Source organism: Myotis nattereri (assembly GCF_964212035.1).
Source record: "Myotis nattereri genome assembly, chromosome: 9".
In the NCBI taxonomy this organism is placed as follows: Eukaryota; Metazoa; Chordata; class Mammalia; order Chiroptera; family Vespertilionidae; genus Myotis; species Myotis nattereri.
Window position 1 is genome coordinate 82,132,377 of NC_138084.1, and position 21,445 is coordinate 82,153,821.

A 21,445-nucleotide genomic window follows, 5' to 3' on the forward strand; every position below is an offset into this window, starting at 1 on the left:
ATTTGACCCTGTGATCCCACTTCTAGGAATATATCCCAAGAAACCAGAAACACCAATCAGAAAGGATATAGGCACCCATATGTTCATAGCAGCACAATTCACCATAGCTAAGATCTGGAAACAGCCTAAGTGCCCATTTGTAGATGAATGGATTAGAAAATTGTGGTACATCTACACGATGGAATACTATGCTGCTGTAAAAAAGAAGGAACTCTTACCATTTGCAACGGCATGGATGGAACTGGAGAGCATTATGCTAAGTGAAATAAGCCAGTCAATGAAGGAAAAATACCACATGATCTCACTCATTCATGGATAATAGAGACCATTATAAACTTATGAACAAAAATAGATACAGAGGCAGAGCTGCCTCAAACAGACTGTCAAACTGCAGCGGGAAGGCCGGGGAGGGTTGAGGGGCAGAAGGGCGGGGGGTAAGAGATCAACTGAAGGACTTGTATCCATGCATATAAGCATAACCAATGGACATAAGACACTGGGGGGGGGGTAGGGGATAGTCAAGGGCGGGGGAAAAAAGGAGACATATGTAATACCCTTTGTAATACTTTAAGCAATAAAACTAAAAAAAAAGAAAGAAAGAAATAAAAGGCATCCAAATTTGAAAGGAAAAAGTAAAACCATCATTATTTGCAGAGGATATGATACTGTATAGAGAAGACCCTAAAGACTCCACCAAAAATCTACTAGAACTGATAAATGAGTTCAGTAAAGTAGCAGGACAAAAATTAAATATTTAGAAATCAGTTGCATTTTTATACACCAATCATGTGTATTTTATACATGAATAGTCTCTATCAGAGAGAAAATAAATCCCATTTACAATTGCATAAAAAATACCTAGAAATAAATTTAACCAAGGAAGTAAAAGGCCGGTACTCAGAAAATTATGGCAGTAGAAATAAATAAAAGCAGATACAAATAAACCGGAGCATATACCTTGTTCATGGATTGGAAGAATTAACATCATTAAAATGTCCATACTACCCAAAGCAATCTGTAGATTCAATGTGATCCCTATTAAAATAGCAATGGTGGTTCTCAAAGAAGTAGATAAATAATCCAAAATTTTATGGAAACACAAAAGACCCAGAATAGCAACAGCAAGCTTGAAAAAGAAGAACAAATTTGGATGCATCACACTACCTGACATTAAACTATACTACAAGGCTATAGTAATAAAACACCATGGTATTGGCATAAAAACAAACAAACACATAGATGAATGGAACAGAATCGAGAGCCCAGAAATAAACCCATGCCTATATGGTCAATTAATCCATGACAAAGGAGGCAAGAACATACAATGGGATAAAGACAGTCTCTTCAATAAACTATGCTGGGAAAATTGGACATATACATGCAAAAAATTTTTTAAAAAAGAAACTATACCACCTTCTTACAACATATACAAGAATAAACTCGAAGTAGATTAAAGACTGAAATGTTAGACTTGAAACTATAAAACTAGGAGAAACCAAGATTGTGGCATAGGTAAACACCGGAAATTGCTGCCTCGCACAACCACTTCAAAAATACAACTAAAAGACAAAATGGACATCATCCAGAACCACAGGAAGGCTGGCTGAGTGGAAATTCTACAACTAGAAGGAAAGAGAAAAGCACACTGAGCCTCAGAGGAGGTGTGGAAGTCAAGTGCAGAGGTACGGAGGCGAATGTGGAAAGGGCTGGCAACTGAGGATACGGTTGTCTTTTTCAATCAGAAGGGAGTCTCATGCTCCCAACTGCTCTGAACTCCAGTTCCGGGTGAGTCTCTGGGGACCCAGACTCATACGGGGAGAAATTGGACTGTCTGGCATTGGGCAGAACTCGAGGGCAGCTTTCTCTCAGAGGTGCTTGCAGCGATTACCAGGACACTGGGACGCGGGGCCTCTTAGGGTAGGACTGGGAAGCAGCCATAGCTGCTTGCTCCACCCTGTTGATCCCCTGAGACCCCGCCCCACCCAAGCTGAGCGAAGAGGCTTTTTGCATATGAAAGGCCTGGCCCTTTGCAACCTGAAAATTACCTAACAAACTGCAACTGAATCAGAGAGACCCAGAACTTCCAAAAAAAGGTCCAAGGCTCCACAGCAGCTTGCATTGCTTCACAGCTGGGCCTCATCTGGGCACCTCCAAACCCCAAACAAAGAAGAGGAATCTCTCCATAGGTCCTGCTGGGTAGCCTCAGGCAGAGTCTAAATTAGCACCTCCTTAGAGATCCAAGAGCTAGTGTACCCAGTGGTCAGAGTGGGATCATCCAGATTACAACTCCTCAGACCCACTCAGGGGACAGACTCAGTGAGCACCAAAGGCCCACTGAAGCAAGTCTTGCCCCAGAAGGGTGTCTCCAGCTCAGAAGTTCTCCCACTGCAGACACAGCTGATTCTCACAGCCAATTGGCCTGGAGGTCAATTCCTCCCAGTGATACCTATAACAGTCAAGGCTTAACTACAACAAGACTGTTCACAAAGCCCACAAAGGGGTGCACCAAGAGTGTCCACCTCAGGTAATTGGGGAGGCTGAACCACTGGGCCGTATAGGACACCTAACACAGAAAGCCACTCTATCAACACAGGGAAGCATAAGAAATGCGGAGACAAAGAAACAGGTCACAAATGACAGAAATGGAGGAAAGCAAACGACTGGATATGGAGTTCAAAACCACGGTTATAAGGTTTTTCAAGAATTTTCTAGAAACCGCCGATAAATTTAGTGAGACCCTCAAGAAATCTCGTGAGACCCTCGAGGTTATGATAAAGGACCAACTAGAAATTAAGCATACACTGACTGAAATAAAGAATATTATACAGACTCCCAACAGCAGACTAGAGGATTGCAAGAATCAAGTCAAAGATTTGAAATACGAAGAAGCAAAAATCACCCAACCAGAAAAACAAAAAGAAAAAAGAATCCAAAAATATGAAGATAGTGTAAGGAGCCTCTGGGACAACTTCAAGCGTACCAACATCCGAATTATGGGGGTGCCAGAAGAAGAGAGAGAGCAAGATATTGAAAACCTATTTGAAGAAATAATGACAGAAAACTTCCCCTACCTGGTGAAAGAAATAGACTTACAGGTCCAAGAAGCGCAGAGAACCCCAAACAAAAGGAATCCAAAGAGGACCACACCAAGACACATCATCATTAAAATGCCAAGAACAAAAGTCAGAGAGAATCCTAAAAACAGCAAGAGAAAGACAGTCAGTTACCTACAAGGGAGTACCCATACGACTGTCAGCTGATTTCTCAACAGAAACTATGCAGGCCAGAAGGGAGTGGCAAGAAATATTCAAAGTGATGAATAGCAAGAACCTACAACCAAGATTACTTTACCAGGCAAAGCTATCATTCAGAATTGAAGGTCAGATAAAGAGCTTCACAGATAAGGAAAAGCTAAAGGGGTTCATCACCATTAAACCAGTATTATATGAAATGCTGAAAGGTATCCTTTAAGAAGAGGAAGATAAAGAAAAAGGTAAAGATACAAATTATGAACAACAAACATGCATCTAGCAACAAGTGAATCTAAAAATCAAGTGAATCAATAATCTGGTGAACAGAATAAACTGGTGAATATAACAGAATCAGGAGCATAGAAAGGGAATGGACTATTCTGGGGTGGGGGGAGGGGTGTGGGAAGAGACTGGACAAAAATCATGCACCTATGGATGAGGAGAGTGGGGGGGTGGGGGGGTAAGGGCCAAGGGGGGGGGGAACCAGGTGGAGGGGAGCTATGGGGGGAAAAAAGAGGAACATCTGTAATAATCTGAACAATAAAGATTAAATTTAAAAAAAGAAAAAAAACCTATAAAACTAGAAGAAAACATAGGCAGTAAAGTCTCTGACATTTTTTGTAGCAGTATTTTTTTCTGACATATCTCAGGCAAGGGAAACAAAAGAAAAAATAAATGGAACTACATCAAATTAAACAGTTTTTGCACAGCAAAGGAAACCATCAACCAAATGAAAAGATGACCTACTGAGTGGGACGCTGTAAATGCCAATGATACATCTGATAAGGGATTAATACCCAAAAGTCATAAAGAACTCAGACAACTCAACATCCAAAAAAGACCAAACAACCCAATTAAAAAACACCGCCCTCCCCAAACAACACAGATTTTACTGCTTTTGGCGGGTTGCAGGCAGCAGCCCTGGACATTCATGCTTGCCCTGGGGCACAGAGGCCGCTGGGCCCGACGCGCTTGGACGGATGAGCGCCCTCGCTCACTGGCCCACAGGTGGTCGCAGCTGAGTTATTCCCGCCCTTTCTCTCCACCTGGGCCCGTTTCCTGGGCACCTAGCGCCCCCCCCCCGCCCCCCCCCCCCACGCGGCTGCGAATGGGACAGGGCTGCAGGAGTGGCCGCGGGAGCCCCGCAAGCGCAGCGCCCCTCGTGAACCGCCTGAGCGCGTGCGCGCCGGGAGCACGTGCCGCCCCTCGCCCCCGAGCGGGAAGGGCTCCATGAACGCGCACCACTGGGCGAACGAGGAGCGCGGGCGCAGTGCGGGCGCAGTGCGGAGAAGGCCCCGCGGCACTGACCGCACCTTCACCAGGATCGCTTCCAGCCCCGGCGGCTCCGGCTGCGGCGCGGGCGGGAGGCAGCCCGTCCACCTGTCCCTCCGGCATCCGTCTCTCTGCCCCGCCCCCGCCCCCGCCCCCGCGCTCTAACACCGCTGGCGAGCGGTCCCCCGGCGAGAATGGATCGCATAAGAGGACTTCCCCGGGCCAGGGGCGGCCCGCTGGTCCCGGGGTGGCGCTGAGAAGACTCCCGCCTCGGCCGGTCGCGGGCCCCCGCTCCGCCCCCCTCCGAGGGTGGGGACCCCCTGCGCCCGCCCCGCTCCGGGAAGTAAAGGCGTCGGGCCGTTCAAACGAGCCAATGAGCGGCCCCCGTGCCCGGCGGCCGGCCCTGCAGTCACGGCGCCGGCCCCGCCCCTCCGCGCACAAGATGGCGGCGCGCAGCCGGGCGGAGGCCGCACCTGGGCTCGCCTGAGGGTCCCCTTTCCCGCTCCCGCTCGGCGCAGAGTGCGAACCCGAGGACGGGGGCCGGGCCGGGACAGGGCACCTGCGCGGCGGGACCGCGAGCCCACGCCCGGCCTGCGCCGCCCTCCCGGCCCCGGCCCAGCCCGGCCCCAACCGCCGGGACGGGCCCCAACCGCCGGGACGCGGGACGCGGCCGCCAGGTCTGCCCCGCCAGGCCCCGCTCCTCCGCCGGCTCACCCCCGCCCGGAGATGCCCGGCCTCTTCCCTCCCCGACGGCCCGCCGTCCACACCGGGCCTCCCGGACCCCGTTCCCCGCACGGAGACCCTCGCCCCTCCCCCTTCTTCCGCAGACTGTCGATTCTCGCCCGGAGTTGAGACGTTTCCTTCCCTTCCAGGTCCACCCCCGACCCGTCCCCCCAACATCGCAGCCTTCCCGCCCCTCCCCGGGGGCCGGGCTGTGTGGGCCCCGCCATGGAGGCCGTGTACCTGGTGGTGAACGGGGTGGGCCTGCTGCTGGACGTGCTGACCCTGGCGTTGGACCTGAACTTCCTGCTGGTGTCCTCCCTCCTGGCCTCGGTGGCCTGGCTGCTGGCCTTCGTCTACAGCCTGCCCCACACTGTGCTGACGGGCCTCGTGCACCTGGGCCGCGGAGTCCTGCTGTCGCTCCTGGCCCTGACGGAAGCGCTGCTGCGGCTCACGGTCGGGGGCGCCCAGGCCCTGTGGACCCTGCTGTGCAGCTGCTGCGCCGGCCTGGAGAGCCTGAAGCTCCTGGGGCACCTGGCCGCGCACGGGGCCTGGAGGAGCCGGGACCTCCTGCACCGGGGCCTCCTCAACGTGGTCTCCAGCGGCCACGCTCTGCTGCGCCAGGCCTGCGACGTCTGTGCCATCGCCATGAGCCTGGTGGCCTACGTGATCAACAGCCTGGTCAACATCTGCCTCATTAGCACGCAGAACCTCTTCTCCCTGCTGCTGGCCCTGTGGGATGCAGTGATGGGGCCACTGTGGAGGGTGACGGACGTCATGGCGGCCTTCCTCGCGCACATTTCCAGCAGTGCCGTGGCCATGGCCATCCTCCTCTGGACCCCATGCCAGCTAGCCATGGAGCTCCTGGCCTCGGCTGCCCGCCTCGTGGCCAGCTTTGTGCTTGTCAATCTCACTGGCCTGGTGCTGCTGGCTTGTGTGCTGGCGGTGACGGTGACCGTGCTGCACCCCGACCTCACCATGAGGCTGGCCACCCAGGCCCTCGGTCAGCTCCACGCCCGGCCATCCTACCACAGGCTTCGCGAGGATGTTACGCGGCTGTCTCGCCTCGCACTGGGCATGGAGGCTTGGCGCCGAGTCTGGAGCCGCAGCCTGCAGCTGGCGAGCTGGCCAAACTGGGGAGGGGCACCTGGGGCTCCCCAGGGTGGCCCTAGAAGGGTGCCTGCAGCCAATACCTCACCACAGGACACTCTTCCTGAAGCAGGGCCCAGATCAGAGGCAGGAGAGGAAGAAGGTAGAATGGCCAGAGTGACTGCTGCCTGGGGCAGGGAGCGGCTCAATGAGGAGCCTACAGCCGGGCAAGACCCATGGAAGCTGCTGAAGGAGCAAGAGGAGCGGAAGAAGTGCGTCATCTGCCAGGACCAGAGCAAGACGGTGCTGCTGCTGCCCTGCCGGCACCTGTGCCTCTGCCAGGCCTGCACCGAAATCCTGATGCGCCACCCTGTCTACCACCGCAACTGCCCGCTCTGCCGCCGGGGCATCCTGCAGACCCTCAACGTCTACCTCTGAGAGCTCCCTCCCTGCCTGCCCTCCTCTAGCTCCACGCGCCACACAGCCACCCGTGCTCGGACAGCATTGACACCTGACCTCCGGGTCCCGGCCTGAATCGCCTTTTGCCCTGCGGCTGTCATGCCAAGCCTCCAAGCCATACGTCTCGGACATTGAGACGGGACACCCTGGAAGACAGTGACCTGGGTGGGGGCAGGATAGCAGCTTCTGTTTCCCAGTGGGTCCCTGCGATGCTGAGGGAGGGGTGTCACTGTCACGCCCTGAGACTGTTTGTTGTGGCCTCCCCTCCAGATGCCAGCCTCTGGGGCTCCTCCTCTGCTTCTGTTTTGTTGTTGTTGTTGTTGTTGGAGATTTGCAGGTCCGCTCCCTAGCTTCTGTAGCCACAACACATCAGTGTTATTTGGGTATTTTGGCAACCAAGGGCCTTGGGATGTTCTTGAACCTTTGCTTTTAGCCAGAACTCCTGTGCCGGGCAGGTTTTGGGGGTGGTGTTTTGCAGATGCCCTTAGAGCTACCACTTTTGCCTGCCATGATCTTCTGAAGCTCCCTCCCAACCTCGTCCAACAGCTGGGGTCAGAAGTTTATCCGTGTGTGTGTGTGTGTGTGTGTGTGTGTGTGTGTAGCTGCACCTGGCTTTGGGACCATGAACCCTCACATCCCAGCTCCACTGGGAGCCTCTGGAGAGAGAACCAGATTTCTATCCCTGTCCTTTCATTCCCCACATCACAGGGGAAATGGCATTCCCCTCTGCCTGCCTCTCCCAGGCACTGCAAAGGCAGACTGCACATTCCACTGGGGCCCAAACAGTGGGGCCAGTTCCCTGAGGGTCTTGTGGCTCTGTTTCCAGTGAATAAAGTTTGTTGACAACCCTGACAGCCTCTGTGCATCCTTGCAAGGGTGAGCAGCTGGTCAGCGTGACTGACACTCCAGCAGGCCCTTCAGTCCTGCTAGTCACCAGAGTGATCTGTGGGGAACCGGTGGGGGACAGGGAAGGTAGGACGGGAGCCCTGTGCCTTGGGGGGATCCACGGTGTGGCTGGATTGGCTTTTACCAACTCAATTTGTGTCCTCACGTGGGCAGCCTTTGGAAAGCCCTCCCTCTCTTCTATTTTTGCTAGAAAGCCCTGGTAGAGAGAAGTGGGAGCTTTCTCATCCCAGCTTTCCCTCTGTGCCACTCTTCCCAGGAGAGAACTTGGGGTTCCTGCTGCCTGGTGTCTAGTCTACACTCTGATCCCTGGAGAAGCAGGTGCTTGTCTTTCTTGGCGTAGAGTGACACTGATGGGACCTGGTGGAGAGCAGGGAGTTGAAGTTCAATGCTCCGGAGGCCTGTCTCCAGCTCACCCCAGTCCCCATTGGTCATATCTGCCCTCATCTGACCAGCAAGAGGGGGGAGCATGCCCCATAACTATTTAAATCTCGGAGCGGAATGCCAGGGACAGCCTCCTGCAAGTGGGGAAGAGGGAAAAGGCCAGAGCGCCCCTCTACCTTCTCGGGGTGAGGGGCTGAGCTGATAGGGGCCTTGCAAGCCCCGATTTGTTAGTTATTGGGTTGGGGTGTGGGACTAGGGCTGCTTCTGAGGTCAGAAGAGGGGAGCACAGCCCACCCAGCCCATCGGGGCTATGCCCAGCACAGCAGGGGTAGGGGGAGTTCATGGAAATCTCCACCTTGGAGTTGGGAGGCCTGAGGGAGGCCTTTTTCTACCCGTCCCTCCCCCTCCCAACCCTGGAGAGAGCTGAAGGAGGAGAGCCTTGGCTATGCACACTGTTTAAAGTGAGGGTAAACGGTTTAGGAGGAAAGATAAACTTCCTGAGCTAGGGCAGAGGACTCTCCCCTCCACCCCGTCAGCAATTCCACTGGCCAACCTCCAGATCCTGCCTCCGCCAACCAGCCTCGGAGTCCAGAGCTCAAGCTGCCCTAGCCGGTTTGGCTCAGTGCGTAGAGCGTCGGCCTGCGGACTATAGGGTCCCGGGTTCGATTCTAGTCAGGGTACATCCCCGGGCTGCAGGCTCGATCCCCAGTGGCAGGCATGCAAGAGGCAGCCAATCATGATTCTCATCATTGATGTTTCTATCTCACCCTCTTCCTAGCTCTCTGAAATCAATAAAAAATAACTCAAGCTGCCCAGGGTCATGGCTGCATTCTAGAGTGGGGGCGCCCTCTTGTGGTCACCTCAGAAACTACTCTCTGGACCCCAGGGACACTCCACTCCCTGGAAATGGGGCGTGAGAGAGGAGCACGCAGCCTTCCTCCCAGCCATCTAGGGACCAAGCGAGCAGCTTGAAATGGTCAACGAAAAACCCGGGCTCCGTTTCTGTTACCAGAACAGGGGTGTGTGTGTGAAGGTAGCCCCTACCCAGGGCATAGGACACCTTGGAGTTCGGACAAGTGGCCAGAGCTCCCGCCAGAGGGTGCCTTCCTCAGCGAGGGCCTCCGGACACCTACACAGGGCCTCTCCCAGGGGCCTCTCCGGCCCTCGGCGCATCCCGCCGGGAGCCCTCCCCTCCTCCCCTCGTCTCCTCACTTTCCCCATCCTCAGGCCCAGGGCACCTCCACCACCAAAGACGGGAGCCGAGCCAGGAGCGGTTTGTGGATTTATTGAGTGGCCTCCACGGAAAGGGCCAGAGCGGAAGGGGGCAGGGAGAAGGAGAGAAGCAGAGTCCCAGGGAGAGAGCACCCCACCTGCCAGCTCAGCGCACGCCCTGGGTCTTGGGCAGAACCACCGGTGCCGATGCCGAGGCCCTGACTCAGGCAGCCTGTCCCCACCCCTGCCAGCAGCGGGCGCGCCCCAGGCACCCCTCGTCATTCACAGCGTTGTGGGGGCCAGCCTTCCCCGAGGACGTGGCGACACCCCGCCCCTGGGCGTGGGAGCAGCAGGCGCACTGCCCGCGGACATCAAGCGAAGACAGGGGAGCCGTGCCAGTCGGAGTACACCAGGAACCCGGAGAAGGTGCTGTCCGTCTTGACGCTGGCGTAGATGCCGACGTAGTCGCCCACCCCGACCTGCACCCACACCTGGTCCTCGGGCTCCAGCCTCACCATGGCGCCGCCCGACAGCGAGGCGGGCTTGGGCCACCCGCCGAAGAACTGGAAGAAGGACGCCACCGACTCGCCGTTCTTGACCAGGTCGAAGTGCAGGCTGGCGCGGTAGACGGTGGCGTGCACCGCGAAGTAGTAGACGCCGGGCACGCGGCAGGTGAACTTGCCCGACGCCGCGTCGAAGTGGCCCTGCTCGTTCAGCAGCACCCGCTCGAAGGGCAGCGGCGCGTCGGGCGGCGGCGGCTCCCGGCTCTCCGTGCGTTTGGCGCTGAAGGCGGAGCGCGGGGGCACCGCGCACTCCCCCGCCGGCCCCGCCGCCCCCGCGGGACCCGCCTCTCCGCGCGGCCCGGGCTCCCCGCGCGGCCCCGGCGCTCCTGGGGGAGGGGAGGGTTCGGGAGCTCGGAGGGCGACCTGGGGGCCTCGCGCCCCGCCCAGCTCCGCCGCCGCCGCCCCCGCCCGGCCCCGGCCGCCGCGTCCCCAGGGCGCGCAGGTCTGACCCGCTGGGTCCCGGGAGCGCGCCCGCGGGCGGATCCCCCCCTGCCCTCCCCGGCCAGGGGCTCGGCGGGTCCGGTGGGAGCGCCCCCTCCACCCCCGGGAGCGCCCGCCCCTCCACGCGCGGCCCGCGGCCACGTCTCCGCGCCGCCTTACCCGGCAGCCCGCCCTCGCCTTTCTCTCCGGGCGCTCCGGGCGCTCCGTCCCTGCCGTCCCTGCCGTCGCGGCCGGGCAGGCCCTGGGCGCCGTGGTGGCCCGGGGAGCCGGGGAGGCCGGGGTGCCCCGGGCACAGGCTGGGGATCTTGTTGTCGTCGGGCGGGGCCGAGCTGGCCGCCAGGCGCAGGAGCAGCAGGGCGAGCAGCGGCCTCATGGCGCCGGCACGGGGGCCCGACGCCGGTCCTCTCGCGCCTGCGGGCGGGACAGGGGTCGGCCCAGCCTTCCGGGACCCGCCCCGCTCCCCACCCCATCGCCGCCGAGTCGGGCCCCACCCCACGGCCAAGTCCCTGGAGCGGAACGGCCGGGAGAGACAAAGAAATGGGGCGCCCCCTCGACCCGAGAGCACAGCCGGCAGGAAGGGTGAAGCGCCCGCCCGGCCGGCCCGCGCCCAGTCTCCCCAGCCCCTCCCCGCCCCGGTCCCCGCCACCGGACTCACCCCTTCCCGCTCCCGCCCGGCGGCTCCCTCCGTCTGCGGCCTCCTCCCGGCGGGCGCTGGCTACTGGGGACCCGCAGCGACCCCCGCCCCGCTCTGCGGCCCGGGCTGCCCTCCGCTCTCCCCGGCGGGCGCCCCGCCCTCGCCCGTCCTGCCCGCTGCGCGCTGGGCCTGCTCGGCTCTGCTCCTCCCCGACTCCGGGAGGAGACCCAGGGCCCCGCCGCGGACGGCAGGGAAGTAACGCGCGGTGCCCGGCGGGCGGCCAGGCTGCGCGGGAGGAGGGGAGGCCGGGCCGGACGGCGGGGCCGGGAGACAGACGGCGGAGGGGGAGGTGTGCCCGGACTGCGCCCGCGGAGACTCCAGCCCCAGCAATTGCCGGAGAAGAGGACAGAGAGTGCTAGAGGCAGACAGACAGACAGCTGGACCCAGAACTCAGAACAGGCCCGCCGCGGCCCAGCACTCAGTGAACAAATGAAACGTCAAAAGGCAGGGGCTGGAGCCCTGGCCGGTGTGCTCAGTGGATAGGGCGTGGACCTGCTCTGAGGGGCGTGCGGGAGGCAGCCGATCAGTGGCTCTCTCATCATCGATGCTTCTCTCTCTCTCCCTCTCCCTTCCTCTCTGAAGTCAATAAAAATGTTCTGTTTGTTAAGGCCGGTGATGGAGACGCAGGTGGAAGGGGAGGCAGGAGGCAGGAAGTGGGGGTCAGAGGCTCGGTGGGAAGCGGCTGGGTGGCCAGCGGCACAGCTGGAGGTGCAGGCACAGAAAGCAGCTGGGACAGTGGCCGGGTCTCCTGAGCCTGCTGAGGGTGCCCTCCTTCCCGGAGGCCCCGAGAAGGTTCGCAGAGCCCCATGCAGCCCATTCCTTGGTCCCTGGCCTGCCCCCTGGTAGGCAAAGGATGGGCAGGCGGAGGGCAGGGGCCTAGTCGGCGTCAGGGCTGGGCACATGCTTCCAGGTCTGTGGCCTCGGGCAGCCAGTTGCAGTTGAAGGGCCAGGGGGTGCCTAGCAGTGCCAGGCCAGACTGGCACCAGTGCTCCGCCTCCTGGCAGACGGAACGGCAAGGGGGGAGCACACTGCCGAGTGGGGTGCAGCAGGGCACCAGCAGCCCGCAGAGGAACCTCCGGAAGCTCGGGTAGCAGGGAAGGCGGGCCAGGCTCTGTGGGAGGAGGTCAGCCCTCAGGCTCCCACACCCCAGCTTCCCTCCCATCCTGGGGATCCCTCCTTATCACTTCCCAGGGCACCTCGTATGCTCTGAGCACCTCCATCACCTCCTCCTGGGTGGCCATGCCAATCCAGATGTTCGGGAAGGCTGTGGCATTGTAGCTGAGCCCCAGGCACATCTCCACTCGGATGGGCTCACAGGACAGCTCTGCAGGGGCAGGAGGGGTCACTGTGGGGTCCACTCATGGCTGGTGGACGGGGGCACGTTGCCCAATCACTCTACAAGGGTCCAGAGGGAGTTGTGAGCATCAAAGGAGATAAAACAGAGGGAGAGACGCTTTACATATCCTGAGCCTCTCCAGTGCCATGGGCCAGCCCTGGGCACCAGGCAGGTACCTCTTCTGAAAAATTATATATATATACTAGAGGCCTGGTGCACAAAAATTTGTCCACTGGGGAGGGGGGGGGGGTCCCTCAGCCCGGCCTGTGCCCTCTTGCAGTCTGGGACCCCTTGGAGGATGTCTACCTGCTGGCTGAGGCCTGCTCCCTGGGGGATCGGACCCAAGCTGTCAGTCAGACATCCCTCTGGCAGCCCGGCAGCCCTCGGGGGATGTCCACTTGCCAGCAGGGAGCAGACCTAAGCTGCAGTCGGACATCCTTAGCGCTGCTGAGGAGGCGGGAAAGGCTCCCACCACCCCCTCTGTACTGGCAGCCGTCAGCCTGGCTTGTGGCTGAGCAGAGCTCCCCCTGTGGGAGCGCTCTGACCACCAGAGGGCAGCTCCTGCATTGAGCACCTGCCCCCTGGTGGTCAGTGTGTGCCATAGTGACCAGTCATTCCCAGTCGTTCTGGTGTTTGGGTCAATTTGCATATTACCCTTTTAATATATATATATATATATATATATATATATATATATATATATATAATTTTATTGCTTTCAGAGAGGAAGGGAGATGGAGAGAGAGATAGAAACATCAATGATGAGAGAGAATCATTGATTGGCTGCCTACTGCATGCCCCCTACTGGGGATCGAGTTCACAACCCAGGCATGTGCCCTTGGCTGGAATCGAACCTGGGACCCTTCAGTCCACAGGCCGATGCTCTATCCATTGAGCCAGACCAGATAGGGCTAAAATATATTTTTATTGATGTCAGAGAGGAAGGTAGAGGGAGAGAGAGAGGAGAAACATCAATGATGAGAGAGAATCATGGATTGCCTGCCTCCTGCGCACCCCCACTGGGCTGGCAATCTTTTTTAACGTCTGTTTTTCAGGCGCCCATTTGATCGCAGGGGGCATGGCTGGGGCACCAGCGCTGGCAGAGCCCCTCAGCAGCTTTTGCCTTCCTCTGTGGGGGGCTGTGGGGAGGGGCTCTCTCCGCGACAGGCCGGGCTGGTTCTGGAAGCCTCAGCATGGCTTCCCATTGAGCTTGGGGGACAGGACTCCGTGGAGAATCAGGAGAGTGACCCCTCTCATCCAGGAGGACGCAGGGGCCAGGCTCTGGAGTGTGCTATGAACGGCACCCTGCCTGCTCAGCCTGCCAGGCCCGACGCAGGCTTCTCACCTGGAGGTGGGGACAAGGGGCCGCCGCACTCGCCTGGGCTGCCCGCTGCACAGCCTCGCCACGGGTCACAATTCCAGTGCCTACACCCCTCGTCCTGGCAGGAGGGCTCCGTGGGCCTACAGGGCTCTGCAGGCACAGGCAGAGGGCAGTGCCTGGGGACATCTGCCCCCACTGCCTCCCTGGCACCCTGGCCAGGGTCGCAGCCCTGCCCTCCTCTCCCGGAGGCACCTTCACTGCCCACAGCCACCTGTCCCAGGGCACCTACTCTCTGTGGCGTCCAGGGCCCGGTAGGTGGCTGAGAAGCCCACACCACCGACGCCAGGGCCTGTCCTGAGGAGCACAGCCAGCCGGTGGCGCGGGGAGAGGAGGCGGGGTGGCGGCTCTGCCCCACAGAACCTGCAGAGCAAGAGCAGCGCTGGGCGTGGTGCCCCGAGGCCCCCCAGGCCCAAGGAGCCTGCTGCTCTGGGTGAGGCTGGAGGGGGTGGGAGACAGACCTGGGTCATGGGACTCAGGGTCTGGGGGAGAGTGTTCACAAAGGCATGAACTCCAGCCACTGGAGATGGGAAAGTCCCTGGGCGTTCCCGAGGCCTGGATGGCCCACAGCTGGGGCCCCGGGCGGGCCTCCTGGAGGTGGTGGGGCAGGGAACACAGGCCTTTTGTAGGGGACAGTGCAGCCACCTCCTGCTTGGAGGAGCCAGAGGTCAGGAAGGGGGGATACGTTGGGTGAATTGGTAGGAAGCAGGGAGGGGTGCTGCGGAGGACGGAGGGCCGGTTCCTCCCCTGGCGCTGCAGATACCTGCCCAGGAGGCCGAGGGCCCCCGAGCTGCTGGCCTCATACACCGCCACGTGGTCAGACTGGCACTCCCCCTGGGCGTCCAGGTTGAAGTGGAGGAACTGCAGTTCTATGCCATGTCCGGTGGGGACTGAGACATGCCAGATGCAAAGCTGGGGGGCGGGGGGTGAGGCACAGCTGGGATCATTCCAGGTTCCTCTGTCCCAATCTGGGCATCCAGGCTAGGCCTGGAGTGGGTGGGCACTGCCCACATAGCTCATCATAGGTGCTTCTCCAGATAGGAAGGGCCTTTTTAGCTTGTCTGCTCTCAGATCAATGAGGATAGGAGTAACTAGGTATACAGTAGGCACTTAATAATGCCCCTTCCTGCTTGACCCATGTGGCTCAGTGGTTGACCATCGACCTATGAACCAGGGGGTCATGGTTTGATTCCTGGTCAGGGCACATGCCCGGGCTGCAAGCTTGATCGCCAGTAGGGGGCGTGCAGGAGGCAGCCCATCAATGATTCTCTCTCCTCATTGATGCTTCTACCTCTCCTCTCTCCCTTCTTCTCTGACATCAATAAAAATAAAGAATAATACCCCTTCCTGCCTGCTTGATCTCTGACCTTCCCCAGGGCAAGGCAGTGTCTGCTGTGCTGCCCTTAGTCACACTGACCGGAGCCGCCCTCCCTCTCCATGGGGCGCCAGCTTACCAGGCGGCGGGGGTGCCCCTGCAGGAAGCTGGGAGCAGAGAATCTGCCCTGGAACCCCGTCAGGTTGCCCCCACATCCTGGAGAGAGGAGGAGGGCCCTGCGTTGGGCAGCAGCGGGGCCTTTGCCCAGAGGCCTGGCTGTACCCGCAGAAGCACGTTTGGCCATGCCCATGGGGAACAAGTTCTAGGCCAGACAAGGACCAGGCGGGTTAGGGCGGAGCCAGAGCCGGGAGCCCAGCCGGAGCCTGGATCAGACGCCTGAAGATGGCACCCTCCCTCGGCCCCCTGAGGCCAGCGGGGTATGTACCTGAGGCCTGGGCACTGCAGTGGCTCTCATCCCTGCCATCGGCGCAGTGGGCGAAACCGTCGCACACCAAGCCAGGAGGCAGGCAGGCGAGCTGGTCGCAGGGGAACTCATCCTGGGCACAGCTCCCTGAGGGGTGTGGGGGCATCCTGATTCAGACACGCCAGAGCCTCCCCGTCCTGCCAGTGCTGGGAGCGGCTGGGGGAGAGAAGGGACCAGGGACAGGCAGCGGGGGCCACGCGGGCACACACTCACCTCGCCCCGGAGCCACGGCCTGGAACCAGGCCTGGAAGCCTCGCCCTTCCACGCTGCCGTCTGAGACGAAGGTCACGCGCAGACGGCTGGTGTTGGTGTTGAGTGTGGGGGGCGGTTCCCTGCCACACACCCTGCAAGAAGCCGGGTGAGGGTGAGAGAGGCTCAGAGGCAGGATGGAGCCCGCCAGGGCTGCGTACTGAGCCAACGAGGTCGGAAAGGCTCCTGTCATTTCCCAGGAAGCTCTGGGCTTCCTCCCACCTGGCACCCACCCCTGCAGCATTTCTTCCTTTTTTTTTTTTTTAAAAAAAAATGTTTTTATTGATTTCAGAGAGGAAGGGAGAGGGAGAGGGGGAGATAGAAACATCCATGATGCGAGAGAATCATGGATCAGCTGCCTCCTGCACGCCCCACATTGGGGATCAGCCCACAACCCAGGCATGTGCCCTGACTGGGAATCGAGCCGGGACCCTTCAGTCCGCAGGCCAATGCTCTATCCACTGAGCCACACCGTCTGGGCCTTGCAACATTTCTTGATGGGAAAGGAGGTAGGGGATCCATTTTACAGATTTGGAAACTGGTTAGAGAAGGGAAGTGACCTTCCCAAGGTCATAGAGCAGAGCCGGGCTCAGCTGTGGAGACTCAATTTCCTCCCAATCAGGCCTTTACCACTGATGCTCCGGCGCTGCCCCCGGACAGGATTCAGGACAGAGGCGAGGCCTCCTGGGGGGAGGGGAACCCACCTGAGGAGGGGGCCTTCCGGCTGGGGGGAGATCTCCAAGCGATCAAAGAGGCAGGAGGCCACGCTCTCCATGTCCAGAGCTTCGATCCTGAGCTGTATCGCACGGTCTGCGGGCGCCTGGATGTGCCACACACAGTGGGTGTCGGGCGGGTAGGGGTCTGGGTAGTTGGGGCTGCTGAAGACACCCCGTGGTCCCAGGAGGAGGCCCCCACAGGCTGCGGAGACAGCGGTTAGAGTTCAGAGGTCAATGGGAGAGAGGCCCTTCCCTGGCCCAAGTGCCTCTTCCAAGCCCTCCCCCCCTCCCCCGGGCTCATGGCCCCCTGGAAGGTCGGCCTGTGGTACTCACAGGCCTGGGGTGTGGGGCTCAGGCTTGCCTCTCGCTGCCCTTCAGGGGTCCTCGGTGCCTGAGAGGGGGAGGTGGCTGTGGGGGAGGGGGTGCCAGTGGCGATGAGGCCCCTGGTGGGCCGCGGAGGAGAGGCGGCTCCAGATGGGGGTGCAGCCTGCAGCTCTGAAAACAGGAAGGGGGAGGGGGAGGGTTCAAAGGGGCTGGATCCCCGGGGCACAAGTGGCACAGCCCACGGAGTCCCGTTCCAAAGCCCCTCTCCCCGCAGGGCCTGGGCACTCACGGGCCAGCAGGAAGGCCACCAGCCCCAGCAGCCCCAGCAGCAGGCTGGCCAGCAGCAGGGCGCACAGCCCGCAGAGGTGCCAGTCGGGCGGCAGCCCTCGGGGACGCCAACCTGTGGGCAGACAGGGCGGGACTGTGCCCCTCTCCTCAGCACCCCTCGGCCTCTCGGTCCTCCCGTGTCACCCCCCAGATGGCTACCGTGCCAGGGCGTGCGAGTGGGACGGCGGGCATCCTCCCGGAAGGCGGGCGGAGGGCACGGTGGCCCCGACTCGGGCTCAAAGGCAGGGTTGCAGAACTCAGTCTGGAAGGGAGAGGCCGGAGGGCTGAGGGCAGGTGGAGGCACCGCCGGGCAGGGCGGGCAGTGGGGTGTGGAAGAGCGGCCCTCGGTGGTCCTCACCTGGCTCGGCTCTGCGGACTCCACATGCAGGACGGTGTCTGTGCGGCCCTTCATGTCCGGGGCTGGCGGCGTCTGAGGCCTTGCTGAAGCCTGAGCCCCAGGGCCCGCTCCTGGCCCCAAGCCCCTGTCCAAGGGGCAGCCTGGGCTTCCGAGGGAGCGGCTGCCAGGCGGACCAGCTCCCAGGCCGCTCTTGGCAGGCTGGCCCGGCTCCTGGCCGCTGGGCTCTGTGTCAGGGACGGGGCGGCCGCCGGAAGGAATTTGCAAAGGCCTGAACCGGCCCCTTAATCCAACTCAGCTGAGGGCCATGCCTGGGCCCTGGGCAGCGCCTGAAAGGCACTCAGGCTGCGCACATCCCACAGGAGAAACTGGGTGCCGCACGCGTGCGCGCGCACGCGTGTGTGCGCGTGTGTGCGAGTGTGTGTGTATGTGTGTGAGTGTATGTGTGTGTGTGCGAGTGTGTGTCTGTGTGTGTGAGTGTGTGTGTGTGTGTGAGTGTGTGTCTGTGTGTGTGCGTGAGAGTGTGTGTCTGTGTGTGTGTATGTGTGTGTGAGTGTGTGTGTATGTGTATGTATGTGTATGTGTGAGTGTGTGTGTGCAAGTGTGTGTGTGTGTGAGTGTATGTGTGCGCGCGCGAGTGTGTGTGTGCGAGTGTGTGTATGTGTGTGTGTGCGAGTATGTGTGTGTGTCTGTGTGTGTGTGTGTGAGTGTATGTGTATGTGTGTGTGTATGTGTGAGTGTGTGTGTGCGTGTGTGTGTGTCTGTGTGAGTGTGTGAGTGTATGTGTATGTGTGTGTGTATGTGTGAGTGTGTGTGTGCGAGTGTGTGTGTGTGTGCGAGTGTGTGTGTGTGTGTGTGTGAGAGAGAGAGAGACCAAGGGAGTGTGGGGTGAGCCTGTGGGGTGCTATGGGGGAAGGAGGCCGAGGGGGCTGCTTGGCAGCTTCGAGGCCTGTGAGCCCTAAGTACCTGGACAAAACCCGGTGCGACGCCCTCCCTCGCAGGGTGGCCAGGGAATGGCCACGCCCGGGCCTGTGGAGGCCCATGTGCTCCCAGGACAAGGAGATGAGGCCTGACGGGCAGACACGGCTGCTCAGGGCTGTGCTACGTGAGGGAGAAACGGCCTCTTCCTGGGGCCCCCAGCCTGCGGGAGGAGGGGCAGGGAGCAGAAGGCGCCAGGCCTCGGGCAGATGGGCAGGGCGGCCTCTCAGACGCTGGGAGTCTGCAGTGGCCGCGGACAGGAAGCTACTCTGCAACAAGCGCCCTCCACGCGCCTTCGCCACCAGGGTGCTCTCTGGGACACTCCAGCCCGGCCCGGGCCCTCAGGGAGAGCAGTGAGGGCTGCTGCCCTGGCCTTGCAGCCAGGCTCACCTGAGGGAGGCAGGCGGGAGGCAGGGAGGCAGCTGACACCACCGGCAGCCCCCGGGGACTGTCTGTCGGGTGTCAGGCCCTGGCAGAGCTTGGCCCGCAGTTTCTCTTTTAGTCCCTCGATGAGGTAGCACAACTATTTTCCAAAAGATGGCACCAAGGCTTGGAGGGTTAGGTGGCTCCCCACGCTCACACCTGGACAGAGACCAGAGTGGCATGTGGGGCCAGGTGAATCCAAAGTGCTGGTCTTGCCCTGGCTGGTGTGGTTCAGTGGATAGAGCGTCAGCCTGCGGACCAAAGGGCGAAGGGTCCCAGATTCCATTCTGGTCAAGGGCATGTACCTGGGTTGCAGACTCCTCCCTGGGCCCTGGTCGGGCTTGTGCAGGAGGCAACCAATTGACGCGTTTCTCTCACATTGATGTCTGTCTCTCCCTCTCTCGTCCACTCTCTCTAAAAACCAATGGAAAAATATCCTCGGGTGAGGATTAGCCAACAAAGTGCTGGTCTTTGACCCCTCTCTTTCATGCCACCCTGGAGGTGAGGCACAAGGAGAAACAACGTGGGGGTCAAATGAAGGGAAGAGAGACCTAGGAGGCCGATTCTGTGACCCTAAGAAGCCCTCCCACTCAGGGGATGCCCCACCCCCAGGTTCTACGCATTCACGCGTGGGGCCTCGGGAGGCTTCTGTCCGGGCCCAGCCCTCAGGTGGGGACTGCAGGGGGGATGTGCCAGGTCAAAGGTCTTTCCGTAGCAGCGCTGGCACCTTTTCCACGTCCAGTTCCCTGGGCTGGGCGTGCCCTCGGGACACTGCGTGCAGCGGAGCGGGGAACCCAGCTGTGGTCAGCAAGCCGGACCTCACGAGATTCGGAAAAATGTAAAACAGTGCTACTCTGCTTACTCATTTCTTCCTTCCTTCCTTTCGTCTTCCTTCCTTCCTTCCTTCCTCCTTCCTTCCTTCCTCCTTCCTTAATTCCTTCCTCCTTCTTTCCTCCTCATTCCTCCTCCCTCCCTCCCTCCCTCCTTCCCTCCCTCCCTCCCTCCCTCCCTCCCTCCCTCCCTTCCTTCCTTCCTTCTTCCTTCCTTCCTTTTTCTTTCTTTCTTCTTTCTTCCCTTTTCTTTTTTTTTGTTAATCCTCACCTGAGGATAGCTTTCCATTGATTTTTAGGGAGAGTGGAAGGGAGAGGGAGAGACAGAGAGAAATATCAATGTGAGAGAGACCCATCACTTGGTTTCCTCCTTCATGAGCCCTAACAAGGGCCGGGGAACCTGCAACCAAGGTACGTGCCCTTGATCGGAATCAAACCCGGGATCCTTCAGTCTGCGGGCTGACGCTCTGTCCACTGAGACACACTGGCTAGGACATTATTTTCTTTTTGATTTGTAAAATGTAGTTTTTGAAAAAATAGAAAATGTTATTTATCCTAGTAGAGAAAGGGTTTACTGTTATTATTTTTTAATTTTTTAAAATAGATTTTTATTGATTTCAGAGAGAAAGAGAAAGGGAGAGAGAGAAACATCAATGATGAGAGAGAATCATTGATCAGTTGCCTCCTGCATGCTCTCTCCTGGGGATCAAGCCCACAACCCAGGCATGTGCCCTTGACTGGAACTGAACCCAGGACCCATCAGTCCCCAGGCTGATGCTCTATTCACTGACCCCAACTGGCTAGGGCTGTTATTACTTTGAAAAAAATTGGTTATAGAGAGGAAGAGGGAGAGAGAAACACGGATTTGTTGCTCTACGTATTAATGCATTTATTGGTTGCTTCTTGTAGGTGCCCTGCCAGGGGATCAAACTCCCAACCTTGGTGTATTGTGATGATGCTCTAACTGACTGAGCTATCTGGCCAGATTTACTGTTATTTTAAAATTTGTTATTTAAAAATCAATAAGAAAATGTTTAAACTCCTTTCAGTTCTAATTTTAATATGGTAAATATTGGTAGATATTATATAAACAAAAATTCTCTGGGCCCTGGCTGGGAAGCCCAGTTGGTTAGAGCATCATCTCAATACACCAAGGTTGCGGGCTCAATCCCTGGGCACGGCACATACAAGAAGCAACCAATAAATGCAGAAATAAGTGGAACAACAAATTGTTCTCTCTCTCTCTCTCTCTCTCTCTCTCTCTCTCTCTCTCTCTCTCATCAATAAAAAAAAGTTATTTGGGGTTCTCAATCATTAAAAATATATTTTTATTTGTTTCAGAGAGGAAGGGAGAGAGAGAGAGAGAGAGAGAGAGAGAGAGAGAGAGAGACATCAATGATGAGAACCATTGATTAGCTGTCTCCTGCACACCCCACACTGGGGATTGGGAATCAAACCACAACCTCCTGGTTTACAGGCTGATGTTCAACCACTGAGCCACCCTGGCCGGGCTGGGGCTCTCAGTCATTTTAAAAGTGTAAAGGGGTCCCCTGAGGACCGCGGGTTTAGGGGACAGACATGAAGACAGTTTACTGGGTGAGAAGACCAGAAATCAGATGCTGGGTAAGCGGAAGCAGCAATGCTCCCTCTCTGAGGGGGGCAGGCAGGGGGGCTTCCTGGAAGAGGGAGACATTTTGTCTAAAGTTTAAGGGTTGAAAAATGTTTGAATAGGCAGAACCTGG

General features: G+C 58.7%; 3 protein-coding genes and 1 long non-coding RNA gene across 4 annotated transcripts in view; 1 reads left to right on the forward strand and 3 right to left on the reverse strand.

Annotated features, from left to right (window-relative positions):
- Positions 1–21,445, reverse strand: part of LOC308524290 — a 721,936-nt gene that overhangs the window by 66,027 nt on the left and 634,464 nt on the right. The gene's annotated exons all lie outside the window — the stretch shown is intronic.
- Positions 5,043–7,638, forward strand: RNF26 (ring finger protein 26). The gene has a single exon (XM_081099012.1). It carries the CDS (start codon positions 5,472–5,474, stop codon positions 6,768–6,770), a length of 1,299 nt encoding a protein of 432 aa, XP_080955138.1. The 5' UTR covers positions 5,043–5,471; the 3' UTR covers positions 6,771–7,638.
- Positions 9,355–11,079, reverse strand: C1QTNF5 (C1q and TNF related 5). The gene is made up of 3 exons (XM_081099242.1): positions 10,950–11,079; positions 10,454–10,705; positions 9,355–10,179 (listed from the first exon to the last, which is right to left on the reverse strand). Exons 2-3 carry the CDS (start codon positions 10,665–10,667, stop codon positions 9,662–9,664), a joined length of 732 nt encoding a protein of 243 aa, XP_080955368.1. The 5' UTR covers positions 10,668–10,705; positions 10,950–11,079; the 3' UTR covers positions 9,355–9,661.
- Positions 11,875–17,529, reverse strand: MFRP (membrane frizzled-related protein; the record flags this gene model as incomplete). Its single annotated transcript, XM_081099266.1, has 13 exons — positions 11,875–12,099; positions 12,185–12,312; positions 13,670–13,795; positions 13,935–14,065; positions 14,466–14,614; positions 15,157–15,233; positions 15,463–15,588; positions 15,715–15,845; positions 16,455–16,668; positions 16,800–16,961; positions 17,080–17,190; positions 17,277–17,379; positions 17,476–17,529. 13 exons carry the CDS (start codon positions 17,527–17,529, stop codon positions 11,875–11,877), a joined length of 1,737 nt encoding a protein of 578 aa, XP_080955392.1.